The sequence below is a fragment of the Octodon degus genome, unplaced genomic scaffold, assembly GCF_000260255.1.
Source record: "Octodon degus isolate 3935 unplaced genomic scaffold, OctDeg1.0 scaffold00018, whole genome shotgun sequence".
Taxonomy (NCBI): Eukaryota; Metazoa; Chordata; class Mammalia; order Rodentia; family Octodontidae; genus Octodon; species Octodon degus.
Window position 1 is genome coordinate 22,091,947 of NW_004524594.1, and position 19,845 is coordinate 22,111,791.

Genomic DNA, 19,845 nt, shown 5'->3' on the forward strand with positions numbered 1-19,845 from the left:
CGTGCGGGCCAGTGGGGCCAGTGGGCTCGGGAGGCGCGTCCGCTGCCGGCTGCCCGGGCCCCGATCGCACATCCTGCGATCCCTCGCCCGCGGCTCTCTCGCTTTCCAGCCCGCGAAGCCGGCGGGGCGGAGCCGGGGGCGGGGCCGCCGTTCAGCGGCTTCGGGCGGGGCTGGGGCTTGGCGCGCGGGTCTCTCTGCCTGCTCCACACTACCTGGGGCAGACGAGCCTACTGCCGCGCACCCGCAGGAGTATCTAGACCTGTATGCAGAACCCAGCCTCCGCGTGACACAAGCATCTCACCAGAGCCTCTCTGTCCTGCACATTCCCAACGCTTCCACCCCAGGCTCAGTTGAGTCTTAAGCGCGAAACACTTTGCCACAGTGGTGCGTGCACACTCAAAGGCGCCTGGCCAAAAGACAGAAGTGGGGTAGGGTGCTGAACCCAGGGGTGGGAAGGGGTGTGCTCTCAATATGTGCTTTGGGACTCATTTGTGGAGAACACTGCAATCTCCGGCCCTGACTTTTTAGGGCCGCTGTCCAACTCCAAAGTCTTGGATGTGTGCCTGTGTTGGTGGTGCCTCACCGGGTACTCACTGATGGCCGCCTGCCTACTTCCTCCGACAGATCGGTGCTGGGCCCTTAGGGACAGCCACAGCAACACACGCAGCTCTCCTGGCCCCAGTATGTGGGTCAAGGGCTTTTGCCAGCAACCCCAAGACAGTAAGCCCAAGCCAGGACCCCAGGGCAAGACACCAAACCCAGGGCTCTAGTTGCACGCCCACTCCCAGGTATGCCAAGACCACAGACCACACTCAGCCACTACAACGTCCTTGCAAAAACCCTCGGCTCACCCAAGGGCCAGTGGAAATTTATTGATTTTTTTGTTGTCCTTTTCCATCTTTCCCCAAGTGGCTTTTCCTTGCAAAATGCCTGACATGACACCAGAGGGGAACAAACCTGGGAGTGAAGGCCCCAAAGGGGTGGCCCAGGGACTTAAATACAAGCTGGAAGGGAGGCAGGGTGCGGGTGGGACAAGCGAGACAGCACAAGGGACATGGCTTCTTAGGTAGAGACCAGGTTTGTTTTCTGCAGGAAGAAGCTGTGTCAGAGGGCAGATGGCCAGGATCCCTGGCTGAGCAGGGGGTGAGCAGAGCAGCCCCCAACCCTGGGGTGCACCCATATTCCCCAGAGAAGAGGCAGGGATGAGGCTCTGCCCGCTTCAGCTCTAAGCAATGGGAGGAAAAATAAACCAGATGTGCTGCCTCAACAAAAGGGGGGTGCTGGCAGAGTGAGGGTTAAGGCTAGTGCCTGTCCTCTGGCACGGTGGGCCTTCCGCCTCCGTCTGCCTTAGGCACAAAGGGCCACGGTGGGCAGGCAGCACATGGGCCTGGCTCTGACAGGGCAAAGGGTGGCAGGAGCAGGCTCCGTCTGGGCTCAAGACACAGGCCCAGTGCAGCCTCCCACCCACCTGCCCTAGCTGCATTCGGACCCTACTGCAGCTGGACGGCTTGAGCTATGAATGTAAGGGTATGGGGAGAGGCAAGGGAAAGGATGGGCTGCTGGGCTCCTGTACCCCATACCAGTCCTGAGGTCCAGCCCAGGGCCCTAGATCCGATCCCAGGCCTTAGTTCCTCTGGTTACAGTCCTGACCCGAGGTGCTGACTGCAGCTGGGGACAGCAGAAGCCAGGGAGGCCTCAGCTCTTGGGAGGGGGTAGAGAAAGAAAAGAAACCCAGTGCAGCATACATGGGGAAGGGGAGACAAGAGGAGCCCTCGTTCCAAAGGAAGGCGCACAGTGGGGCATCTTTCCAAGGTACCTAGAGGCAGCAGTTAAGAGCAGCCCCCATCCTTGCCCTTGCCACAGGTCCTATGTGTCCTCCCTTGGGGACCCTGACAAAACCAGGGCTCAGGGCAGCAGGCAGATAGGCCAGAGGGAGATGGGGAACCCAGGACACCTCAAAGCCACAGACTCAAATGCCTAGGAGAGGAAGGAGGCACCTCCTGCCCCCTCCAGAGGCATCATCTGGAGAAGGTGTCCTCTCCTGTTCCATCCTAAGTGCCCCTCCTAGCAACAGCCACCACCAGCTGGCTTCACAGGGGTGCTGTCAATCTTGAGGTTGGGCCGTTCTCCTCCTGAGGCTGCCCCAGGCCCCATCCGCTTTTTGATCTCAGCAGCCATAGTCATGAAAGCTTGTTCAACATTGGTGGCATTCTTGGCACTTGTCTCTAGGAAGGGGATGCCCAGAGAGTCTGCGAACTCCTGACAAGGAGAGAGAACAGAGGAGACAGAGATGAGGGACAGTGGGCCACACCTGCCACCACAGCCGCCGCCACAGCCCGGTCCCGCTTACCTTGGCTGTGGTGTTGTCCACTACCTTCTTGGTGGTGAGGTCACTCTTGTTGCCCACCAGGAGCTTATTGACATTCTCACTGGCATAGCGGTCTATCTCCTGCAACCACTGCTTCACGTTGGCATAGGATTCCTAGAAGGCCCATGGTCCAAAGTTATTAAGCTCCTAACTCCAGTCCCTCCCCAAGCTTAGACACAAACTCTTGAGAGGGGCAGGTGCCCTAACATAGGAAGTTGTCTGGTTTTTTAGCACAGCACAACATAGCTGCCTGCCGGCAATCCCAGCACTTGCTAGGGCTTATGGGCCAGCCTGCTCTGCCACAGCTGCTGCTAAGACACTCCCAGGCATAACCACGTTGACAGCAGAAGAAAGGTGGTCAGAGGGAAAAAAGGGAACGGAGAGGAAAGGGCCAGTAAGAATCACCAAGTTCCCAGTGGCCTGAAAATCTACATGGAAGCGGTCTTGAAGCCTTGTGCCTAGTGGTGGATGGAGGGTCTTTGCAGGAAGGGTCTTGGCTGTGAGAGAGACAGGCATCCTGTCCTACTTCCGACGCTAACACTGCAATTTTGGGCTTCAGACACCCCCAGCAGTCCAACACTCACCTCCCCTATACACAAAAGGACAGGATTTCTAGGAACGTGCTCATGCTGAAGCTGCTTTTCTTTCTTAGGAGAAAGACCTGGTGACCTGCCACATCCCAAGTGTACATTATGCTGGATACAGAAAGAACTCGTATCAGGGCCTATCCTAAGGCATTCAGATGGCAGGGGAGAAACAAACCAAGATACGTACAATGGCAAGATGGATTAGAGGACAGGAGCTAGGAAACCCCAGAACCATCTCTGCCTGAGAAGCTACTGCTAACTTGAGCAAGTAAGATAGCCTCATGGGCTCATGCAGGAGAGGTGGCTATTGAGCAAACAGTCTATGCCATGCCACACATTGTGAAGGCGTAATGTCTTTGAGGGAAGAAAGGGGCAGGTAGGTCAAAGCTCCAGGATTTTCACTCAGGTAAGTCTGGGACAACCAGGAGATGGGGGAGCGTTGTCTTCTCAGACAAGGGGCAGTACGACCATATCTGAGTTCTGGACAGATGGTCCAAAGAAGAGTGTGGAGGCCACAAAGGACCAGCAAGAAAAGGAGATAAGGGCAAGCAAGATAGCTCAGTGGATTTAGTGCTTGCTTAAGTAAGCGCAGGAGCCAGGGTTTGATCCCTGTCACCAATGCTGGGCCAACCCCACTCCCAGGTGTACTACCCAATTAATAGATTCTGGGTGTGGTGGCACACACCTGTAATCCCAGCACTAGGGAGGATGAAAACAGGAGGATCACTACAAATCCAAGCTGCGCAGTGAGACCCTGCACACAAAAAAACCAAAAACAAACAAACAAACAAACTAAAGAAAAAGAAACAAACACAGGTGGTGGAGATAATCTAAAGAAGAGATGCACCCTGAGCCAGGGAGTATGGCATGGAAACACACAGGTTTAGTCAGGCCATTCTAGGTAAAGCCCTGGCTCAGCCACTTACTGTGTGACATTGGATTCGTAACTGGACCTCTGTGAGCCTCAGTTTCTTTTATGCATAAAATAGTACCTCCCAGCAGGGTTGTTGTTTGCATGAGAGATGAATATAGGCCTGTCTCATAACAAGTGCTTAATTACCAAGAGTTGCTATTATCCTCATCACTGCTATTATTATGATGGGGCAGATTTGAGAGCGATGATGGGGAGAGAATGGAGGAGCCTTGAGACTGGATGAGGGAGGAAGTTTTTTGGTGAGGCCAACAGGGATTATGTTACAAAATGAGGATGTAGGAGCGGGTGTAGGGAAATAATGGTTGGGCCAGTGCTTGGCATCTTTAGTTCTGCAGCTGGTCTAGAGCCTTACAAAGGCACCCGAGGGCAGGAAAGCATGTGCTCCACGTGAGCAACACTGAGTGCTAACCCAGACTGTCCTTCATGACTGGGACATTAAACTAGGGCCAAATTAACATGTATCGGGGCAGTTTTCTCATCTGCAGTGCACTGGGTAAGATCATGGAGATCTGAATTCACAGAGACCAAGTATGAGCACAGGCACAGAGAGAAAAGGGGGTCCTTGCTGATAGCTACTTAGAAGAAAGAACTACATTAAGCAAGCTGGAAGCCAACTACCAAAGTAGCCAGGACCATGGAGAGGATCAGGGTCAGGAAGCAGAAAACATGAGGTGAGGTGAGGGAACACAGGATGAAGCAATAAAAACACCTTGAAGGGGCTGGAGATATAGCTCAGAAGTACAGTGCATGCTTAGCAAAAGAAGGAGTGCAGAGGAGGAAGTTTTCAAGGAGAGAGAAAAGAGAAAAGCCTTAAAAGTCCTAAGATGTCAATCAAGACAAAAGCTAAACTGGTCAGTACATTTAGTGGTCAGTAGGAATGTCTTATTGACTTCTGAGTGGAACATAGTTCACCCCCAGCTTGCTGTCCAGAGCTGGGGAGGAAGAGGCACAAGATCATGAGTGCTGAAAAGCCAAAGAGCTCTGCTGTCCCGTGACTCCTCCTAGCCCAGGGCTGATGTCACCTCCCAGGTCCCCAGGGTTCAGCTCCTGTTAAGCAACCAAGTTTGGTAGAAAAAACAAAGCAGATGGGATTGAAGGAATAGATTTTTGTGTCTCTGCAGCTGAACTAGCTGTAGCAGTTCACCTGGTGGCCACCTCATGACCCTGAAATCCTGAAATCAAGTCCTCATCTATAAGACTGGAACATGCCATAGACTTTACAAGCATCAAGTCTATGCGAGGGGCCAGGGAGATGGCTCAGTGGAATAAATGCTTGCCTGGCAAGCGCAGGGACCTGAGTTCAATTCCCAGTTCTGGAGAAAAAAAAAAAAGACTATGTGAAGCTACAGACATGCAATTTGCTACATGCTTGCAACACCAGCTACTTGCAAGGGTGAAGTAGAAGGATCATGTGAACCCATGAGTCTGGGGCCAGCCTGAGCAACATAGTGAAATCCCATCTCAAAGACAAAAACAAAACACCAAAAAACCCACACCAAAACACCAAAACAAAATGGGGGGGGGGGAACAATTGGAAGATTGTGATTTTATAAGCAGTAAAAATAGGGACTTTTTAATTTTTATTTTTTGTATTTAGTATGGGGTCTATAGGGTCTCATTATGTAGTGAGACCTGTGTTCAGCTTCTTCTTTTTTTTTTTTTTTTGCAGAACCAGGGATTGAACTCAGGCCCTTGTGCTTGCCAGGAAAGCGCTTATTCCACTAAGCCATCTCCCCAGCCCCTGTGTTCAGCTTCTTAAGCACTGGGATTACAGGTGTGTACCACCACACCCAGTCTCACTTGCTGTCTCAATGTGCCCCAAGGGCAGGCATAGGCACAGGCACAGGCACACTGGGAATTGAACCCAAGTCCCTATGTCTGCCTAAGCAGGTGGTTTAATCTACTGAGCTATCTGGCCAGCCCTAATATGGACTGTTTTTGACTGTTCCCATGACTACTGACGCCAATGACTAGTGACTAAAGTCAGGACAGCACACACAGGGTTCCTAGACCTCTGTTTACACTGGACTCAGAGCTCAGAATCCCTCCAATTGTTCTCCCCAGTATCTTCACACAGGAAGCCATGGGTCCAGCAGAACCAAGTGACAAAACCTATCTAAAACACATGTGCCAAGAATGTCTAGAACAAGGTTGAGGGGAGGTGTGAGCACTGGCTCTTCCAAGACCCTGTAGCAGGGTCTTGAGGGGATCACCTGTGACTATTTCCCTTCCTGTAAAATATGTATTGTTTCCTTCCTTGGAAACATCAAGGAAAAGATAGGAAAACGAAATAAAACCTATGGACAAAGAGACTAAGCCCACGAATACCTGGTCAGTGACATCATACACCACGATGATGCCATGAGCACCCCGGTAGTAGCTGGAAGTGATGGTCCGAAACCGTTCCTGACCAGCTGTGTCCCACTACAACACAGTAGGAAGAGAGGAAGGTCAGCTGGGTTGAGCCTCTCCCCAGGCAAGGATGGTGCCTGTCTTCAGGGTTAGGGAAAAGCCACACTCACAATCTGAAGTTTGATGGTTTTGCCATCCAGCTCAATGGTTCGGATCTTGAAGTCCACCCCAATGGTGCTGATGTAGCTCTCTGTATATGTGTCATCCTGGAAGTTTGGGGCAAGTAAAATGGCCAGAATGAATGAGGCCAAGGCCCATTTGGAAAGCCTCCCTCTGACTTCCTTCCCAGCTAGCAACTAACTGCTAAGCTCCAGTTCTAAGGACCTCCCATCTGATCAGCCCAGTCCCCTATTCAGTCAGATACACTGCTGGCTGGTCTTGTAAAACCTCATCTCTGGCTCCCACATCTTGCAACTACTATGCTCTGGGTTGTTGCTTTGTTCCTTTCAAGCCACCCCAGATGGATGTTATGGGTTTCTTACTCACAGCGAACCGCAGAAGTAGGCATGACTTGCCCACACCCGAGTCACCAATCAAAAGCAGCTTAAACAGGTAGTCACTGGAGAGAGAAGACATGAAGGAAGGCAAAAAGTTCACCTACCATCACCATTATACTGTTGCCACATTGTGAGGTATGTCTCATTTGGTGTATACTACGCTACTCACCAATCTTCCCAAGATCTTGGGGGAAGACTGAACTTTACCCCCATATGCTAGCCCATAGGTTATTCAGCTTCCTGAATCTGAATTCCCACTTTTATGGAAAAAGTGAGGCAGAGAGGCATTTGATGTTCTAAGGATCACAATTAGTTAAGTGTCAGAGCTGGGTTATCTCATCCTCATTCCTGACAGACTTGACAGTTCTGTCTGCTACAGGACATTTAGGAAACCCCTAGCATGTCCTGTGGTTAGTGCTACCAGACAGGAGAGGCAGGCCCCCAAAGTGGAAGCCAGGAACCAGCCCAGAACCTATTACTATTATTATCATTATTATTTTTGCAGTACTGGGGATCAAACTTGGGACCTTGTGCCTGCCAGGCAGGCACCTCTGAGCTATCTCCTTGGCCCCCAGAACCTATATTAAAAAAATAAAAATTCTGATATTAAATCTCCAAGAAGAGGTAGTCAACAAGGAGAAATGATAACAGGACTTAATATTTAAAGAGATGTTACTAGCATCATCTCAAACCCCCATTACAATCCAAGGAATTGTTTTATTCCTAACTACTGAGGAAATCAGAATAGAACATGGGAAGTGTCTTGTCCTAAATTAGAGTAGATAACTCTGAGACTCCAAACCAGGCCTGTCAGACTCTAATGTCTGTACATCTGCCAGTTTCCTTCTTTGTTTCCCTTTCTAATCTAGCTCAAAGAGGCACCCTTCCCCAAGGAAATCCAAGGTCTGGTGCTACAGGAGAAAAAGGAAGTGGCAGAAAAGGAAGATGACAGCTGGGGTAAAACTAGGAGTGCAGGGCACGAAATGTGGGCCACCTTACCCGCAGGCAGACCAAGAAGTCAGAAAAATTTGAGGACTAGTGAATCTCATTCTAAGGAGAACAAGGGGAAAAGTAAATTCCACAGCAACCTAAACTTCTCTGGCAGTGTGACAACAGAGGGAAGGGGTGCAACAGTAGCCATGGAGGTTTCAGGGCAGATCACCTGGAACGCTCGGACATCCTGACCAGGCCAGGGTAGGCGCAGGCCGGAGAGGCTGACCTAAAAGGGATGAGCGGAGCTTTGGGGCTACTCAAACTGGCCAGTCTCCAGATCAGCTCGGGGAACCAGACTCCAGAAGAAAGAAAAGAGCAGAGGGACTTATGACCCGACCTAAAGTGCTCGAATCAGAACCACTGGAAACCAAAAAAGTACTGTGTCGCGGGGACCATCTTCAAACAGCAGATGGGGAAAATGAGGCCTGAGAAAAAACGCGACTGAGGGGTCACCTGACTAAAAAGGCGTGGTAGCACTGTTGCCTCGGGCTCCGAGTGCTGCCCCTGGGGGTTGCAATCTCTGGACCCCAGGTATGCGTAATCAGGGTGTCAAGCCAGGGTCCGGGGTCCCCCTGGGGGGAGGGGCAGAACCCGGATGTGAAGGGGAGTCAGCGGAAGAGGGACCCGGATGTGGGGGCGCTGCGCTGTCCTGACCCGGGCCAGACAACCCCGGTAAGCGTACAGCCCCGTCCTCGGGATCGAGGCTGCGCCAAACGGCGCGGGCGGGGCTCACTCACTATTCGGGGTTCATGGCGGCGGCGGAGGCCCGCTCGGTCGCTCCCAGTCGGCTGTGCTCCGCCTCCGTTCCAAGATGGTGGCCGCTCCGCCCCAGAGGCCCCGCCCGCAACGCGCAAGCGCACACGCTCTCAAATTCGACTGCGCCGCAATGCTTCCTGGGATCTGTAGTATCCCCGGTATCTGACTCTCCCCTGCTGCGCAGGTGTATCTTGCCCGAGAGGACGAGAACGCGCGTGCCGGTGGCGCAATGCTTTCTGGGGCTCGTAGTCTTTCCTGGGCAAACTTTGCTGAAGGACCAAGTTTTTGAGCTCGCAACCAACTCCGTGGATGCAAACTCAACTTAGTGCTGGGCTTGGTATACAGATCACTTTTGTCTGACAGAAGCAGCCATTCTCACCCTCTCTTCGGCAGTACAGTAGTTGTATCTTTGATCATCGGTTCTTTGTGTCCTGTATTCTAACACAGCTGCAGCCTTAGGAGACTGTCACTACTCCATTTCTTTTTTCTTTTTCTTGACAGCGTCTCACTGTGTCGTTCGGGCTGTCTCTGAACTATGTAGCCTAGGGTGGCCTCCAACTCGCGGCGACCTTCCTGATTCAGTCTCCCAAATGCTGGGATTAAGGCGTGCTCCACATTTTATACAACAAAAACTGCCTTGGAAAACTCACCCAAATTCAAGCAGGATATTAAAGTGCTCCAGAATCCCTGAACTGAAGGCTTTAGGAAAATCGTACACCTGTGGCACCCTCAAACGGTTTTTGGACATCAGAATATGTGGGCACGTCTCAATTTCGGGACAAGATGCGAGACACACACACCCGCGCGCGCACGCACACACACGAAGCCTCGCCCAATTTTCTCCCACTCGGTAGGTATTGGAGGACCCCGGGCCTCTACCTTATAACAAGCCTGGCTCAGATTCAAACGATCTTTATTTCTACAGCAACATCTGAAAATAAACCGACCGCTTCGCACCCCAAGAGGGGCGGCCCTCCTGCCACGGGGACCGTGACTAGCCCCGCGAGAAGCTGCGAGAGTGGGAAGTGGCTTGGCAGGATTGTTCGAGGGGCGGCGCCCGGGGCGGGGTCAGGCCGTGCCTGGACGGAAGGGGCAGTGCATAAGGCCGGGGATGCAGAGCAGTGCCCGGCTCTGGGTGAGACAGCGGCCCGTGGGCCTACTGTCCCGGGGGAAAGGGCAAGGCGAAGTGGGGCGCATTCCTCGAAGGCCAGGAGCGCAAAAAAAAAAAAAAAAAAAAAGCGCTCCAAGGAACCATTTCGGGAGGCGCTGCTGCTCCGGAGGAGCCTAGAAGATACCACCGCGCGCAATGTGGGTGATTAAGGCCTGGGCGGTACCACTGGAGAAAGGCGGGGCGAAGGGAAGACCAAAGAGTACCTGGATCTGAGGGGAGAGGCGTGGCCAATAACTTATTTCTTTATATACAGAGCAACGGCCGATGGGGGGGAAAGTGGGGGACAGTGGTGGGGCAGCAGGTGCTTAGTGTTCTTGACTCTGGAGTCTGGGCAGGGTAGGCCACCATCTCCTCTGGGAGACTGGCCAGCCCCTCCTGCTGGCCAGATCCTAGGGAAGATGGGCCTTGCTAGAAGGAATAAATACAGGGTAGATTTGGAGTGGGCAGGCCCAGCCTCCAGGGCTCAGGCTGAGATGAAATGGAAGGTTACCCTGAGATTGAACAGAAAAAACAGGGGTTCATGGGAGAGACAGGCAGGATAAGAAGCAGGCCCATGCGCAGGGCTTGGGGGAGAGGATGTGCTGGGTGGAGGCTCTGGCGACTGGCTGCCCCTTCTGGATTAGCCCACGAGGGAGCTTCGTCTGGAGAGGTCCATGGAGCTGGAGCTGAGTGTACGGCTGTCAGAAAGACCTGTCCCTCCAGGCTGTGGGCAGAGGGGACAGCCCATCAGCTTCATGCTGTTGCTACTGGGCTTTTGGGGCCCCAGGAGCCTGACCCAATTAGGGTCTGAATCTCAGTCAGCCAGCTCTGGCCCAAAGCCACCCTGTTGCCTCACGCTCTTGTTGCCTCCATGTTACTGTGTTGGCACTGGTGGCGCACATGTCCACTGCAGGAGAGGAGTTGCATTCCCCTCATCTGTCCCCCCACTGTTGGGCAGAAAGTAGGACTGGGATGGGGACAGAACTGTTGTTGAATAAAGAGACATGCTCCAGGAGAAGCTGGGCAGGAAGACATGCAGACCTGGGTCCCAGGGGCCCTGGGGCAGGGGCCTGGCTTCAGCTGCCCAGTGCCAGTCACCCGCTGCCCCTACCTGGACTGGCTCTTCCACACTCTTGTTGAGGAAGTTGAGGGAACTGGCCCGCTTCATCCTGGGGGAAAAGGCCAGCTGAGATTTACCCATATAGATATGAGGAAGCTAGAAGATTGGGGTTAGGGAGAGGGCAGACTTGGTAGTGATGGCACCCTCTTGGGAAGGTCACCCTGGGCCTGCAGATACACTTATCAGGTGCTCATTTAGGATCACTAAGTACTTCTGCAGGGGTCCACCTGGGTGGGGGCTCACCTGGGGCTTGGGGGCTCACCTGGGGTTAGGGGGCTCTTGCGGGCTGCCCCCTTGCAGCTTCTTCACCAGCATCTCACTACTGCGCCTAAGGGCATCCCGGAGCTTCCCAAAGGAGCCACTGCGCCGCAAGGAGCCACTGCCATCCTTTGGGTGACAGGCCTTACCTTAGATAACACTGGGTATACAGTCTCTCTCCCAACCCATCCAGCCTCCACACTCACCCCGCTCCACTCAGCTGAAGGTCCTGCCTCCTCCAGATCAGACTCAGCCCGAGTCCCAGTACCTCCACTTGAGTCTCGAGTGGCACGGCAGCCTCCCCGCCCACCACTGCCATCTTTCAGCAGTTCAACCACTTTGGTCTGGCTTGCAGGGTCTAGGCCCTGAAACATAGGTAGGGAGCATCAGGGCCTGACTGCAACACACATGACCATGGAGGTCCCTCTCAACATCCCTCCTGCATGGAGTCCCACCTGCTTTCGGTTGCGGCTGGCACAGTCCTCCAGTGTATGTGCAGCTTCCAGCTTGCCCTGGCGCCGGTATAGGGCACCCAAGCTACGCAGAGTGGTATTGACTGTGGGGCTATGGATGGACAACAGGACAGTCTCAAACACTATATTCCCCTGGACCTTGGGCCTGTCTGACATCCAGCCCACCCTGGCCCTGAGGAACCATCCATGTGTCCAGTCCTGTGCTAGACCTACTTGTCTCCTGACCTGAGAGACTCACCCCAGGACTTGGGCCTGGCCCTCATGTGATGTTGCTACTTAGACCAAAAGCTAGAAGACCAAGGTGTGAGAAAATCAGGCTCTCCTGGGACATAAAGCTCTTTTGTAAAATGGGCCTTGAAAGATGAGCTGGCAGCTGGATGTGGTGGTGTATACCTATAATCCCAGCACTCAGGAAGCTGAGGCAGGAGGATTGTTGCAAGTTTGAGACCACCATGGGCTATAAAGGGAGCTCAAGGTCAGCATGAACTGCATAGCTTATCTCAAACTTAAAAAAAAAGACGAGCTGACAAAAAAGGTGTGCAGGGTGTATGTGTGCGTGTAACCTGGGCCTTCCCCCAAGGGGGTGTATGTGTGTAACCTGGGCCTTCCCCCATTCAGGATGCCATTTCCCTGCTATCTGCCCTAACCCCAACACAGCCCCTGCTGCCTCACCTGTCAACCTTACAAGCCTTGTACCAGCTGCCATATTCCCCATACAGGGCGCTGTCCCGGTGCTTATCCTGGGGGGAGGGGAGGAAGAACCATCAGAAGAGGTGGAAGAAGGCCTCCCTTCCACATATCCCAGTCTTACACTCTGCACAAAAAGTTACCTTGCTCTCCTCTCGTTCCTCTGCATGCATCCAGATGGGCTTGTTGTCTCCTATAGGAAGAAAGGTGACTATCACCAGCCCACCAGACAGGCCTCCCAGTTTGGACTGAATATAGGATTAGAGTCTGGGGAAGAGACAAGGAGGCACCTAGGAAGGTCCAGAGTTGGGCTTTGTTGAATGAATGAACAAGAAATGGACTCAACATATCACAAACCCTCCTCTGGATAGTGGATAAGTAGGTCACAGACCTCTATCAAGAAGCTTATGACAGGTGAGGGCAAACAACAGAGCCTTCACACTGTGGGCTCATGGCCTGAGATCCACAGTAGGTAAAATTACAGGACAGCTCCAAGAAATCTGGGAGCATGGAATGTGTGACCACCAAGAGCCAGAAGGTAGGATCCCAGAATAAAAGACACTTGGGCCAGGCCCTTGAGAAGAGCAGGTGCTCAGGCGACAAGGAAATGACTGGACCCAGAGTGTGGGGTTTGCCACGGTACATACAGTGAGGCTGGATCACAAGCCAGACCCCAGGTGTGAGGGCTAGTCCAGCTGAGATACTGTCCTAGGTGCTCACAGCTGAACTGGAGGCTGCATTGGATGAACCAGAGGTACCCAGTAACCAGACTCACCATTGACAGAACCAAACTCCTTTTCATGTGCCCGGGTAAGGATCTCCTTGTACAGGGTCTCTGCATCCTGGTACTTGCCCTGTTTCAGGTAGCAGGAAGCCTGGTAGGGCAGAGATCCAGAGGGTGAGCAGGACCCATGAGTTAAGCTGTCCATCTCTTTCCTTCCCAATCTCAGAGAACTTCCTCTCTCCTTCCCAGCCCCTAACCCTGCCGGGCCCTCAGCACCAGGTTATTCTTGGTTTTGGCCACATTGGGGTCATCAGGCCCAAGACGCGTGGAATAGATCTCCAGTGCCCGCCGGTAATAGTATTCCACCTCCTCTGCTTTGCCCTGGTTCTGGCATAGTAAGGCCAGGTTGCTGAGCTGCTTGGCTACATCTGGGTGAAATTTGCCCAAGACCTAGGATGGGAAAAGGAGTTAGTGGCTGGGTTCAGAGCTGCCTGAGACTCTACAAATCTGTGCAGCTCCCAAACCCTGCCTGTTCCCACCTTCTCCCGGATCTCCAGTGCCCGCTTGCACAGTGGCTCAGCCTCCTTGTACTTGCCCCGCTTGCCATACAGCACTGCCAGATTGTTTAGTGTTGCAGCTACCTGGTGGGTGAGAGAATAGAGGCACCCTGACCCAGGGTCCTGCTGGCCAGTGACTCTGTGACCTGGCAGAGGGTCAAGGGCAGCTTGCCCACCACTACCCAGCTCTCACTCACAGCTGGGTGGTCCTTGCCCAATGTCTTCTCCCGGATAGCCAGGGCATCATTGAGCAGGTGGGCAGCCTCCTTGTACTTGTTCTGGTCCCTGGGAATAGAGAAGAGCATGTTCAAGATTGTCCTCCAGCCGAAGACCTTCCCCTAGGTGCCCATGATTCTTGTGGTCACTGCTCTTGTGGTCACTAGTATGGGGGCTAACGGAAATGTGACTCAGAGCATGGGGAAGGCTATGCAGTCCCTGCCATTTAAGAACTTACGGAGCTTAACTCACTCACACCACCAGGGCCCTGCCACATGCTCAGGACCTCCATGTGGTACACAATCTTCAAGTGTACCCTGCTCTCTTCTTTACAGCGGCTTGGTTTATGCTATTTTCTGCCAAAGAAACTTTTTCCCGTCTTCTTGTGTCACACCCCCATCCCCACCCCGGCCACCACTCATGTCAAACCTTTTTCCTCCATTTTAGACTGACATCTATTCACATCTGCAGCCCAGCCCCATGAAGTTCCTCTCTATGCTTTGCCCCACTCCCCAGCTGACTCTAGTGAGTACCATGGGTTAGTGACTCTGAACTACAGAGTCCTCACAGATGACTGGCTAGAGGGGCTCTCACCGATAGACTAGTGCCAGGATGTTCAGCATGGTGGCCACATCAGGGTGGTCATGGCCTGATGTCTTCTCCAAGTCCTCCAGTGCCTGCTTGCAGAGTGGCACAGCCACTTCATATCGGCCCTGGGAGGCATACTGGATCACCAGATTGTGCAGGGTGCGAAGTCGTGCTGGGATTTCATAGCCTCCATGCTGGGCAGCCACATCCCCTCCTCCAGGGCTGGGGGCTATAGGACAACACAGAAGGTCAGGTGTGCCATCTGTCTACTGGGCTAGGCTAGCATATACCAACTATGCCTTTCACCTATTTGACACTTGGCAGTGGACAAATTATTATTTTATCTCAAGCTTCCCATTAGAGAGGTCTAGTTACCCCAAAGAAAGAGTAAGTGAAGTCCCAGTTCCAATATGGTAAACAGTATTTTTTAGAACAAGTTCTCTAACACCTGAACTTCAGTTTCCACATTTGTGGAGTGGGCTCTGATGTGTATTCAATGTAAGGCAAGCCTGGCCCTGTCTAGACACTGTCCACCCATGTGTTTCCTCTGAGTCTCAGAGCCGCCCTAAAAGAAAGGAACTGTCCCAGTGGTCTCAGAGGAGCCAGAGTAGAGCAGAAAGGGGAGCCAGGCCTGGCTGCTCTGGAACTCTTATGATGTCTTGTCCTTTGCAGAGCTCATGGGGTATATGACATAACAGAAGACTTGCCCTTTAAGCTCTAATGTGCTGGGATGTTGTATTGCAATAAGGCAAAAAAGAACATCGGTGCTACTTGGCCATTTCTTATGACCTCTGGGTCCCAAGCCCCAGGATCTGCACAACCTTTCCTCCCCCCACACCCAGAGCCAACTGCCCATCCGCACCTGGGCTCTGCTCATCCTCATTGGGGAACAGGTCGTCTAGAGAATCTTTGGGAACATCTCCCTTCTCTTCCTGGGGAGAAGACAGGACAAGTGTCAGGGAGAGCAGCGTGGGCGGCTGTGTCTGGGTTGGGTAGGAGCTGGGTACTACTCATGCCCTGCTTGGCCCAGGCCCCTGACCAGGTGGGGCTCACATTAGGGGAGGTGTCCTCATCTAGCTTTCGGATCTGGCTCATGAACAGCAGGTGCTGCTTCTCCTCTTCCAGCTGGGCCACTGCCTGCTCGCTGTGCTGCAGCTTCTGCTGCGTCCCCGCCAGCTCCTCACGCAGCCACTGGTTCTCCTGTACCAAGCGCCGCACCTGAGCCCGCAACTTTTGCTTCTCCGACTCTACAGCACCCAGATGGCTTGACAGTGCCAGGATCACCTGCATGACAGACAAGTGTCAGAGCCCTAGCCTTCCTCTAGTTTCCATCCCCAACTTGGACCTAGGAGTTCCCCTTCCTTAAAGGTGCCCCACCCCCTCCACTACCCCTGTATCCTGAAGTTCAAAACCCAGCACATTAAAGTTTGGGAATCTCAAGCTGTTTCCTCCTGGGATTCCTGAGCTACCATACTCTTCTTTGTCTCTCCTGGGGGTTGTTCTCTGCCTGCTGCAGCCATAGCTACTATACAAGTGGAATCTTGTCACAGGTCTAGTACTTACATAAAGAACTCCAATAGGGCTAAAAGGCTACTGAAAGACCTCATTTTGGCTTCTGCTGAAGGGCCACAGAACACCTTGTCTTCTATAGCTTGCATGTAAAAAGAGTATATGTTTCAAGTCCCCAGAGGATATGAAGAACCACGGAGGCAGGTAATGGGATACAGGCCTTAGCCCCTAATCCTCTCAATGTCTGACTCTCTTCCTGAGCTTCCAGGCCCTTCCTTCCTTAGGACATTACCGTGAGCTCCACCCTCCTTTATCCATCCTGTGTGGTCCAGCATCATCTCTGAAATCAAACACACCTTCTCTACTCCAGCTCCTCATGGTCTTGCTGCTCATGCTCTCTGCCATCCCATTCTCCATCTGTGAGGGGTCTGCATGTTACCAGGAATGTGGCCCCAGTGTGGTCATCTCTGCATCCGATAGCCAAAGAGCCAAGGAGGCAACACGTTCCTCTTTAAGAACACTGGGCAGTCTGGTCCCTGTGCTTTCTAGTTGGTTAGTAGACATCTAAGTGACAGGTGTTCATAAGCACTAGCTTTAAACAAATTCCCTCAACAGCCTGGAAGTGTGTACAACAGATGGCATGAGCCCTATTTTAAAGACAAGAAAATCAGTATGATACAACCTGCCCAGGATTCAAGCCACCAGGAAGTAGGTTAGCCAAGATCTGAGGGGAACAAAATCCTTTCCTATAGAATCTGACTTCTTCCGTCCAAATGCCTCCTAGACGTTTCTTTTTCTAGTTCTGACAGCCCAAATTAGGTGACCAAAATCAAACTCTGATGCACTCTGGGTCTTGAATCCCTGAGGTTAAATTATAAATCTAGGACTTATGATGCCCCTTCCTCTCACTTCACTCCTGCAAGGCCCAACTCCAGAACATCTTGAAGTGGTCCTCTTCTCTCCATCCTCATGGCCAGTCCTTTAGTCCAAGCTGTCATCTCTCATTTGAGTTCTAGCTAACTACTTGCTACCTGCTTCTATCCTTGAAGCAGGTTTATTTTCTGTCTCACAAACTTTCTAAAACCTGTTAAACTATGTCTGCTTAGAACCTCCAAAGGCATTGTTTGGTTTCCTGAGAATAAAAGCTAAACTAATGAGCCAGACTGAGCTCCTGTTTCCTCCAAAGGTCTGTCTTTCTCTCTACTATGTAAAGTCACGGTTCTCTCACTTCCCTTATAAGATCCTGCATCAGGACCTTTGCCCATGTAACTTCTACTCCTTTTTGTGGCAGCTGGTCCATTTGTGCCTTCAACTTTTTTTTTTTTTTTTTGCCGAACCACGGATTGAACTCAGGCCCTTGAGCTTGCCAGGGAAGTGCTTATTCTACCGAGCTATCACCCCAGCCCCTGTCCTTCAACTCTTGTCATTTCCTCAGAGAAGTACTGCCTGACCAATAGTCAAGGTTCCCTGTTATAAGCTATCACAGATCTTACTCTTTGGTTTAAAAAAAAAAAAAATTATATATATTTGATACAGGGTCTCACTATGCAGTTCAGATTTGTAGTGATCCTCCTGTCTCAGCCTCCCCAGCACTGGGATTATAGGAGTGCAACACCACACCTAGTTTTAAGCTGTCAAGGAAGGCATGTAATACCAGGGATGGAACCTGGGTCCTTGCTCTTGCCACACAGGTACTTAGACTGCTGAGCTATCTCCTGAGCCCTTTACTCTTTGTTTTGGACAACTGAGATAATTTGTTACAATTATTTGTGTCTGCATTTCTCCTTTTCTACTGGACTAGGATAGGGATCTTGTTTGCCTTTTTGGACCATGTATACTTGGCATTAACATACTGTCTGGCACATAACAGCACATGATAAATTAGAAATTTAACAAAACAATGGAAAAATGAAGGGGGTGGTCCTTAAGGATTTCTTTTCTGTTCTTCCATGCCATCCAATCTGTTAGGTACAAAGGAGCCAGAAACAGGGCTGTATGTGGAGAGGAAGGTGTTCTGGGTCTCCCAAAGCAGGGCTTGGATCTTCAAAGTGTAGTAAGTTTTTTCAACAGATATTTACTGCAGCCTGAACATGGAAGGCAATCCAGGGGACTGGGGGCTTCTGGCTCAGATTCTGTTTCTACATTATCTCTGAAAGGCTCTTATCCTTCTATGACCTCCCATTTAGGCTCCCTGACTGACCTACCTGGGCTTCCCCTAGCCCCAGCTCAATGGCTTCCAGGGAGCGTCGCAGGAGGAGGCAGCGCTCCTGGGAACCAGGCTCAGCATCACTGGCCTCAAGCGAGGTCAGAGGAGCTAGCAAGGCACGATGCTCCCCGCGCAGGGTCTCTAGTCCCTGGATGACAGCCTTGGTGCCCAGCACGATCTCATCCTGGGTCAGTTTGTCCTCCCGCGGAAGCACCATCGTAGCCATGGTTGTCCCACCTGTGAAGATGAGGGGTGGGCAGGCAGCCGCCAAGCCTAGGGCCACACCGACGTCCACCCCGGATTAGGTAAACACTGGCAGTCCCTGGATACCTGTGTCCCCAAGAGAGCCCAGGTCCCTCAGCCAGCAGCTGGTACGATGCCCGCACTCGGCCTACAGGGGGCGCGCCAGCCCCATCTCGGCCAGGAAGACGCAATGCGGTGCGGCCGGTGTGGCCGGACCCTGAGTCAGCCCTAGACCACCGGCTCTGACCAGCTTTGGTGGCCCAATCTAAAGACTTCCCGAAACTCCTCTAATCAGGACACGGAGCACCGGGAGGTCGTACTGGATCACAGGGGTTCACTCTCGCATGGAGAAGCTGGCAATCGGCCCCAGCCCCTGCGATACTTCCCTCCCCCACCGGCAGGCTGGACCCGCAGGGTAGGCCGATCCCCCGCAGACCCTCCCCCAGAGAGCTGAGCTCTCAGGTCTTGCGACCTGCTTCCTCCTGGACCTGCTTCCTCCTGGGCGCGCCCAGCACACCCTCTCCGATAGGTTGGAGCGAGTTCCTTCTCCTGGCCCCACAGGACCGCGCCCCCTCCCCCCAGCTGGTCCTCACACAGGCCGCGCCCACGACGACCCCTCCCTTAGGCCGACCCGCAGCCCCTCCCATTCAGCGTCTGACACCCCCCCCACCCCCGACCGGCCCGGCCCGCGCCAACCTGTGATTCTTGATCTCTCCGGGCTCCAGCTCTGGCTCCCGCCCCGCTTCACCGGGACAAGCAGTAGGGAGACGTTCCCGCTGTCTCCATCCCGCCAGTCTTCCCAGCAGTCCCCGCGCCGCCTTAAAGGTGAAGCCTCTACCTTGGCGCCGTCGGAGGGGGCGAAACAAATTGTGCTCGGCAGGCTCTCTGCCTTAAAGGAGCGGCCCTGCCGACTCTGGGAGGGAGGAGTAGGGTGGGGCCAGCGGGGGGCGGGGCCTGGGCTCTTGGTGGGGGGCGGGGGCGGCTGTCTGAAGGTCTTCTGGCCTTGCTCTCTGCGGTGGTGAAATATCGCGGCCACGGTGTGGAGCTGCTTCGGAGACTGCGAACTCAAGACACCTAGTGCAAGCACCCAAAGAGTCCGGAGGGAAACAGGCGCAGGGAAACCGCCTGATCATACCTAGTCTGTCTCTGTATGTCTTGTCTGTCATCTATTTATTTTTTGGACTGGGAATCCAACTGAGGACCCCACGCTTGCCAGGCAGTCGCTGTGTACTGAGCTAAATCCTTGGCTTTGTTCTCTTGTTCATTTCGAGACAGGGTCTCACCATGTAGTTCAGGCTAGCCTTGAACTCATGGCAACCCTCCTGCCTCAGCCTCCCAATAGGTGTGCACCACCATGCCTGGCCCAATTTCCACTCAGTGTTTACTGTAGCGCTTACATGAATTATGTCAATGCTCACTAGGACTCTTTTAAGTGGGTCTTGCCATTATGTTCCTCTCACAGAGCCGACCCAGACACATTTGTGCCTATAGATGTACCCACCCCCCTTCCCAGCTGGCCAAGTCTCTGTAGGAACAGCGGTTGTCTGTCTTTCTTTTCTTTTTTTTT

At 52.8% G+C, this 19,845-nt stretch overlaps 2 protein-coding genes across 8 annotated transcripts; both read right to left on the reverse strand.

The window, feature by feature from the left end:
• Positions 1-827: 827 nt before the first annotated feature.
• On the reverse strand, positions 828-8,629 carry Rab1b (RAB1B, member RAS oncogene family). Its single transcript, XM_004627203.2, has 6 exons — positions 8,529-8,629; positions 6,788-6,860; positions 6,412-6,507; positions 6,218-6,313; positions 2,351-2,482; positions 828-2,259 (listed from the first exon to the last, which is right to left on the reverse strand). Exons 1-6 carry the CDS (start codon positions 8,540-8,542, stop codon positions 2,065-2,067), a joined length of 606 nt encoding a protein of 201 aa, XP_004627260.1. The 5' UTR covers positions 8,543-8,629; the 3' UTR covers positions 828-2,064.
• Positions 8,630-9,443: 814 nt separating this feature from the next.
• Klc2 (kinesin light chain 2) lies at positions 9,444-19,188 on the reverse strand. Of its 7 annotated transcripts, none has more exons than XM_023710657.1 (16): positions 19,117-19,188; positions 18,034-18,272; positions 15,374-15,604; positions 15,183-15,252; positions 14,327-14,549; positions 13,714-13,801; positions 13,499-13,600; positions 13,236-13,409; positions 13,011-13,110; positions 12,379-12,428; positions 12,221-12,288; positions 11,531-11,639; positions 11,282-11,440; positions 11,080-11,204; positions 10,809-10,866; positions 9,444-10,421 (listed from the first exon to the last, which is right to left on the reverse strand). In XM_023710657.1, exons 2-16 carry the CDS (start codon positions 18,259-18,261, stop codon positions 10,338-10,340), a joined length of 1,869 nt encoding a protein of 622 aa, XP_023566425.1. In that variant the 5' UTR covers positions 18,262-18,272; positions 19,117-19,188; the 3' UTR covers positions 9,444-10,337. The 7 variants fall into 7 exon arrangements, with proteins under 7 accessions (XP_023566425.1, XP_004627262.1, XP_023566423.1 ...); XM_004627205.3 differs by lacking the exon at positions 19,117-19,188 and adding an exon at positions 18,975-19,110; XM_023710655.1 differs by lacking the exon at positions 19,117-19,188 and adding an exon at positions 18,975-19,110 and having other exon boundaries at positions 18,034-18,308.
• Positions 19,189-19,845: the final 657 nt, after the last annotated feature.